The sequence below is a fragment of the Myotis davidii genome, unplaced genomic scaffold, assembly GCF_000327345.1.
Source record: "Myotis davidii unplaced genomic scaffold, ASM32734v1 scaffold590, whole genome shotgun sequence".
NCBI lineage: Eukaryota > Metazoa > Chordata > Mammalia > Chiroptera > Vespertilionidae > Myotis > Myotis davidii.
The window spans coordinates 920,889-927,902 of record NW_006282381.1 but is presented as its reverse complement, the minus strand read 5'-3'; the positions used below and the strand labels follow the sequence as shown (position 1 = coordinate 927,902).

Below are 7,014 nucleotides of genomic sequence, written 5' to 3'. Positions count from 1 at the left end.
GCCTGGGGCAGATCGGCCTGCCTGGGGCGGCCCGGCTGCTCTGGTCCTGCCAGAGTCCGGAGCATCGGAGCATCAGACACATCGCCTCTTAAGGAAGCGCCCTAGCGGCTTCTGCACTGTCAGCTCACACTCCAGGTCTGGGCGCCTGCCAAGCCCCTGCCGCCCGGCCCGCCTCCGCCCCTCCCCCAGTGAATCTCCTACTTCCTTCCTCTGTCACCACCTTCCATTCTCCATTGACGAGCTGGTTATTGATCTTGGCCCGTTTCTCAAAGTTGCCCCACGCTCATTCCATCCATACCCCATCCTCTCGCATCCCGCGCCCCCCCTCCCACACACACACCAAGGTCCAGTCCTCCCAGTTTGTGGATGGAGGTGCTAATCACACCCAGCCCCTCCCAGGAAGAGAGGGCACCCCAGACAGTGTCCCTGAGGAAAGTCAGCTGGTCTGTGCCCATGGAACCTGCCTGTGGGAGGCCGGCTTTCATCCTGAACCGGCAGCCTGCAGGAAATGGGGTGGCTGAGCCGTACAGAGCTGGGGAGGGGGCTTCTGCTCGGGGCACCCCGCCTGTGCATCCCCTGCCCCCCTTGTGAGCATCCAGAGGCCCGGATGAGCCTGATTCACCCAGCTGCCCAGGTCAGGGCCTGGCACAGAGCAGGCGTCAGTGACTGCTGACTGCATAGCACAGCCGGATTGCCGTGTTCCTTCCGTGCGGGGAGAGGCGCTTGGCTGCTGCTCCATCTCCAGCGTGAGCTCAAAAGCCAGAGCGGACTGACCAGTCAGAGTTGACTCAGCAGATCAGTGTGGTGGGGCTGGGGAACCCGGCACAGAACGCGACTTCAGGGACCTTCGGCGCAGCGACTGGCAAGCACAGGTGCAGGCGGCCTGGCCCCCACTCCCCACCTTCCCTCAGGCCTGACCAGGGCAGGATGGAGGCGAGGGCGGAGGCGGGGCCTGCCTCTGATTTCTCCCGTGACCTCGGCTGGTCACTGAACCTGCTCTTCTCTATAATGGAATAATCATTCCTCCCAGTTCACCTTTCAGGGGGCTTATTGGGAGGAACGGACGAGAAGGTCCCAGAAAGGGCTTTGAAATTGTTTTAGTATCTAAATGTCTATCCTTACACCGATGATGAATGGGGTTGGCGACCTCCAGCCTCATGCCCAGCCCTGGGCTCGATGTGGCATGTGTGACCTCGCTGGTGTGTGGGCTTGGCAGGCTGGGTGACCCTACCCCAACATGAACGTCTCGCGTGGCCACGTTAGAAGTTGTAACGGACTTCCAGGGTCCCCCCAAACTGTGAAGCACCTGAAGAAGCAACCCAAAAATACAAACTGTAATTTTTATTTGTTAGACATAATTTAAAACTGTAACATAAAAATATCTCCTTATCCATCACTGGAAATCCAGATGGCCACCCGACAGGACCGGTCCTTTGCTCTCGTGAGGGCTGGGAGAATAAAACCCCTGGGCAGCCCCTGGCCCTCTGTCCGTGTCCCAGAGAGAGAGCCCTGGATGGGGGAGGCGCCTCAGCCTCTGGGAAAAGCTGCTGGGAAACCAGAGGTCACAGCAGAGCGTTGGAGGCCTGGCTGGAAGCCGCCAGCGAGGCCAAAATGAAACATCTGCTGGAGCCTCCCCAGGCACCTGGCTGGGGTGCGTGGGAGGAAGGAATGGAGAAAACTGATGCTGAACCCCAAATTAGCACCCTGAGCCTTGGCCCTGACATGGCCTTCGCTGGCGCAGGAGGGGCTGGGACTAGCAGTAAAGGGACAGGCTTCAGCGAGGGAGAGTGACAGACCCCTTGGAGGACCCTACGTCCTGGCTTGAGCAGGGATGAGCCAGGACACATGGTTTTGAAAAGGCTGGTCTGAAGCCAAGGGCATCGCAGTGCAAACAGCTGAGGGAGCCGTGGGGTGTGTGTGTGGGGATGGGGGTGAGGTGGGGAGGGGCCTTTGTTGGCGGGACTACAGTGGGGATTCTGGCTGAGTATGGGTGGGCTCACCGGGTGACCCCATTTTTATCTATATTTTTGCATAAGAACCACAGATCTAGAGCTAGGGAGCCCGGTCTGCCCTCTACTGGTGGTTTTTGGGAACGACCACAACACAGCAGCTCTGGAGCAGCAACCCAAAAGGGCCGGGAGAGGACGGGCCCCGGGACCACCAGGCCTCCCAGGCCGGTTTGCGCAGGCTCCTCCACCTCCGTCTGGCTTGCGGCGGGACCCGGGGCGAGGAGGGCCTTGGCGCTCACTTCAAAGGCACCGAGAAGAACTTGTTCCCGGACTTGCAGCGGACCTGCTCAGCGTGCACGCGCAGCAACGTCTCGGAGTCTTCAAACTCGTCCACAATTTCCTGCAGCCGGGAGCCAGGAGGGGACAGTCACTTTAGGGGACTCGGGGGACCGGAGGGCGCTGCAAACAGCTTTCTGAGGTCCTTCAGAGGTGGTGCTGAAGGGAGACCCCAGGCCACACAGACCCCAGGCCCTATCAGCTCCACAATCTTATGAGGTCGACCCTACCATCCCATCTGTGCAGAGGAGGGAGCGGCCGCTCAGACCCCTGCAGGACAGAATCCAATAAAAGCAGGATGGGCACCCGGGTCTGCCGGAGCCCCCAGCAAGCTCTTTGCCACCTCCACCTGCACGATCGGGCCAAGAGCAGGGGCGGCTGCTTGATGCAGGCCCATGGCTGCACCTAGCGTGCCGGTTTTGTTGGGCTTGCAAAATGTTTTTGAAAAACATACACATTGGTTACCAACATCAGGAACGAGGGAGACGATACATAAAAGTCTGGGTTTCTGGCTTCTCTGGAAAAACAGGAGTGGTAGCGGCGCAAGGCCACCTTCCTGCACGGCAACACTCCCATCGCCTCCCTGACCCAGGAGGCGAGTCGGCAGCTCGACCGGCCGACGGGAGAGGGAACTGTTTCACCTCCTCATCACAATACGAGAAAGGCCACGAAGGTGGATGTTCCTTACACCCGGCACGGTTCACTCATTTCCAACACCTGCCGGGTCCCGGTGGGCATCCCGGCCTCTGATCTCCGGGCAAAGGGCTAGGACTTCAGGGAAGGCCCGCAGCGTCCTCTCGGATTTGTGTTCTGGGGCCGCGCTGCTCAGACTTTATCGCGCGTACAGATCCGAGGGAGTTTGTTAAAACCCGGGTCTGATGCTCAGGTCTGGGCCGGGGCCTCAGAGTCTGCAGTGCTAACAAGCTCCCGGGCGACGCTGCTGCTGCTGCCGGTGCCGGGCTGCAGTTTCGGGAGCACGGTCAGGCGGCCGGTCTCCTGCCACGCCAGCGATTTCCCGGGGATTCGGGGCTGCGCACCTCACCCCCAGGGCCAATCAGCACCTCCCGCTTCCCGACACCCCTCACTCTGGAGTTCAGCACCCTCGGGGCTCCTGCTCTGGGACTCACCTGCAGCTCCCTCAGGCACTGGCCTTCCAGCTGGAGACGAGCATCACCCACGCACCAGGCCAGGCTGATGTGGAAGGAAGGGTCCTGCGGGGGAAGGGCAGGGAGGCGGGCGGTCACCAGGTGCCAAGGCCGGCCCGGGCATCACAGCAGATCCGTGACATGGCATCCCCGCTGGATCCCTGGACGGCTCCACGGGAGAGACCCTCTGTGCTGATCCGAGTTGGTCCCAAGCACTCTCTACAGGAAAACAAAATAGCCCTGGAACGAACTGTGTTCCCTCGGTTCCTGTGCTGAAGCCCTACCCTCCAATAGGATGGTACTTGGAGGTGGGGGTCTTTGGGAGATAATTAGCCATGAGGGTGGGGCCCTCATGATGGGATATGCGCCCTTTAAGAAGAGACACCTGAGAGCTTGCTTCCCCTCTCCACCATGTCAGGACACAGTGAGAAGACATCTGTCTACAAACAAGGAAGAGCTGCCTCACCAACACTGACCATGCGGACACCTTGATCTTGGACGTCTAGGCCCCACAGCTGGGAGGAAATAAATGTCGGTGTTTAAGTCGCCCAGTGCGCGGTATTTTGTCGTGGCAGCCCGAGCGGAGACTGTCCTGTTCGCAAAGACTTTCCTTTACTTATGGGGGGAGTCACTGAATCCGGGACGCGGTAGAGAACCCAGGCTCTGAGCCTGTGTCCTGATCTAAAACGCTTCGACAGATGACACACTTTTTAAGGTGAGATGAACAAAAATCAAAGTGTCTAAAAACGATGAAGAAGAAACAACCATTGCCTCCATTCAGGTTCACACTTGCCTATCTCAGCATGATTTGAAAAGAAGATATTAAGCAAAACCAGCGGCCCTTTAAAGCCCTGATACTCAGCTTGGAGTTCCAGAACCCCTGGAGACCATGGTGTGCAGGAAGGTATATGAAGCAATACCCCTTGGGGTCTCAAAACTGAGGAAAACCGCCTCTTACAAAAATATAAAAATAAACATAAAAAACTATGGAGTAGAAGGCATAACTCTTGTGCATATTTAAGATGCATAGAAAAAGAATGCTAAGGAATGTTGCCCTTCGGATGGGCTGCACCTGACCACACCGCAGACCCCTCTGCTTCAAGGGGGGCGTGTCCTCTGAAGGCTGGAGCTGGGGACACCTGGCGTGGGAAAGTTCTGGAGGGCTCTTCGGTTTGCCTCTAACCGGGGCGGGTTTTACTCGAGTAGAAGAAGAAGGGGCCGCAGGAGAAGAAAAGGCCCCGTGGGCTACCTTGTAGAAAGTGGTGAGGTCAAACTCCTCCATGACTCTGTCCACCTCTGAAACCAGGTCCAGGAACTGGGCGTGGCCAGAGGTGACCTCCAGCCCAACAAAGGTCCTGGGGGGAGACACAAGTGGAGACCACAGGGGCATGAGACGCAGCCACTGAGAACGGGAGCATCTGCGACGGGTGGAGGACGTGATAGGTGGATTGTTGAGCAGGCTGGACCGAGAGCGCTCGCTCACCGTCTCCTGTTCATCCTCCCTCCTCCGGCTGGAAACCTTCCTGCCCCCGGGCTAACCACACGCCTGCCTTCCTCCCCAGGGTCTGCTAACACTTACAGGAGTGCTTTCGCCGGCCACTGCCGAGTCTGCAGTCCCCGGAGCCCCTGTACTCATCTCTTCATCGTCACTTCAGAGTCTGCCCCTTTCTCGAGGCCTTGGCTCCGTGGCACCGGCTACCCTCCCCTCAGCACTCAGACACGTCCTCTTTCATTTTTTAATCCTCACCCGAGGATATTTCCCCCCCCCAATTTTAGAGAGAGTGGGAGGGGAAGAGACAGAAACATTGATGTGAGAGAGACACATCAATTGGTTGCCTCCCACATGCACCCCAACTGGCCTGGGGGGCAGGGATCGGACCCGCAACCAAGGTACATGCCCTTGACCAGGAATCAAACCCAATACCCTCCGGTGCACGGGCCGATGCTCTAATCACTGAGCAACACCGGTCAGGGCCATCAAAAACTCGTTTGGCTCATCTGAGCCTCACAAGTGTCCAGTGATGAACGGATCAAGGACAGGCGTGTGACGTGGAAACAGAAGGCCACAGAGCTGGAGCTATGAGCTAAGTGTTAAATTGGGGGCAGATCTGGGCAGGAACTCAGGTTTTCTTCTGGCCGCAGGCTTTTTGCAGTACACCAAGATGTTTACCTCTGCCCCTCCCCCCACACCCTCTGTTATTTCTCTTAATGAAAGAAAGGCTCAGATTTGGGAACAATCGCCTTTGTAGTCATAGAGTCGGTTAAAACACAAGCAAATGGAAAACTGCGACAGACAGGCCAGAAACCAAGCACACCCCCCCGCCCCCCCACCCAATCTTTATTCTAGAGAATCTTCTGGAAATGACGGGGCCTAGGGGGAAGACCCACCTGGTTTTCTCTTCATTGGTATAAATCTTTACCCGGTCGGCTGTAAAGCAGAATCTGAAATTTAGAAAAAAAAGACCACATTTCAGGAAGAATAAGGAAAAAATATCAGGAAAAAAATAGTTTATAGGGGAAAAAATAGCACTTTGAAAATATAGTGAACTCATGGCGCACTAGTATTGTCCCCCTATCATACAGGCGGTGAATTGAACCCTAACATACTAGAGCTGGACAAGACCTTAAATAATGACCCAGTTCAAGTGACATCCAGTTCCATCCAGGTGCCAGCAAAATTTCTACTTTAGGAATAGCCAGTCATTCCGTTAAACGGTTTGAGACCATCTCAACTTACCGACGAGAACCAAGAGTCTTACTCGTCAAGTAGGTGGTGACAGATCATGGAAGAGATCATGTGTTCCTTGTATATTTAAAAAAAGACAATTCTGATCTCACCTAAGCAATGACAAGAACAGTCCCTGTGTGCCAGGCACTATAATGATGCCCATTTCACAGACGAGAAAACTGAGGGGGTTGGATGTGGTGAGCCACACTTTGAGCCTCAGTGTGCCTGATTCCAAAGTCCTTGCTCTCCTCTTGGATGCCTAGTGGTTTGGGTATAAAATTGGGGCAGAAACTCCCTCCCACCACTCAGATCAGTTACACAGGGACCGTCCGCTTCTTCAGAACCAACACCAGAGGACCCAGGGATGATCTCCGGGCTCTCTCTGGCCTGCGCACTCACTCACTCACTCACTATATGTCCAGGGGATGCCTACAGTGAGCAGAGCGCCTGGAAACGGGTAAGTTCCGAGAGAAGCCGCTCTCCTGGGCTTGCAGCGGTTCTCAACCTGTGGGTCGTGACCCCTGAAAATACATCCTGTATATCAGATACTTACATGACGATTCATAACAGTAGCAAAATTACAGTTATGAAGTGGCAATGAAAATAATGTTATGGTTGGGGGTCACCACAACATGAGGAACTGTATTAAAGGGTCGCGGCATTAGGGAGGTTGAGAACCACTGGCTTAGAGGAACTTGGGCTCCGAAGGGACATGGGAAGGACTGGGTATGGGGAGTGAAATGAGCTCTAGGGTGTAAACAGCCATGGGATGGATGGTCCTTGGGATTGCCCTGAGGGATTCTGGGGGAAACGCCAACCGGGAGAGCAGTGAAGAGCAGGACAGCACTGGCCAGGT

General features: G+C 56.0%; 1 protein-coding gene and 1 long non-coding RNA gene across 5 annotated transcripts in view; one reads left to right on the top strand and one right to left on the bottom strand.

Annotated features, from left to right (window-relative positions):
• The window catches only part of LOC107181876, a 19,709-nt gene that overhangs the window by 7,457 nt on the left and 5,238 nt on the right, over positions 1–7,014 (top strand). The gene's annotated exons all lie outside the window — the stretch shown is intronic.
• Positions 1,324–7,014, bottom strand: part of USB1 (U6 snRNA biogenesis 1) — a 7,483-nt gene continuing 1,792 nt past the window's right edge. For 2 of the 4 annotated variants that reach the window (XM_015558973.1, XM_015558988.1), the window contains exons 3-7: positions 5,819–5,872; positions 4,680–4,785; positions 3,413–3,496; positions 2,249–2,349; positions 1,324–1,544 (exon numbers count right to left, since the gene is read on the bottom strand). In XM_015558973.1, the coding sequence (XP_015414459.1) occupies positions 1,394–1,544; positions 2,249–2,349; positions 3,413–3,496; positions 4,680–4,785; positions 5,819–5,872 (496 nt within the window). In that variant the 3' untranslated portion in view covers positions 1,324–1,393. Of the gene's footprint in view, positions 1,545–2,248; positions 2,445–3,412; positions 3,497–4,679; positions 4,786–5,818; positions 5,873–7,014 lie in introns of those variants that run through there. The other 2 variants (XM_006752879.2, XM_006752877.2) reach the window with 2 other exon arrangements.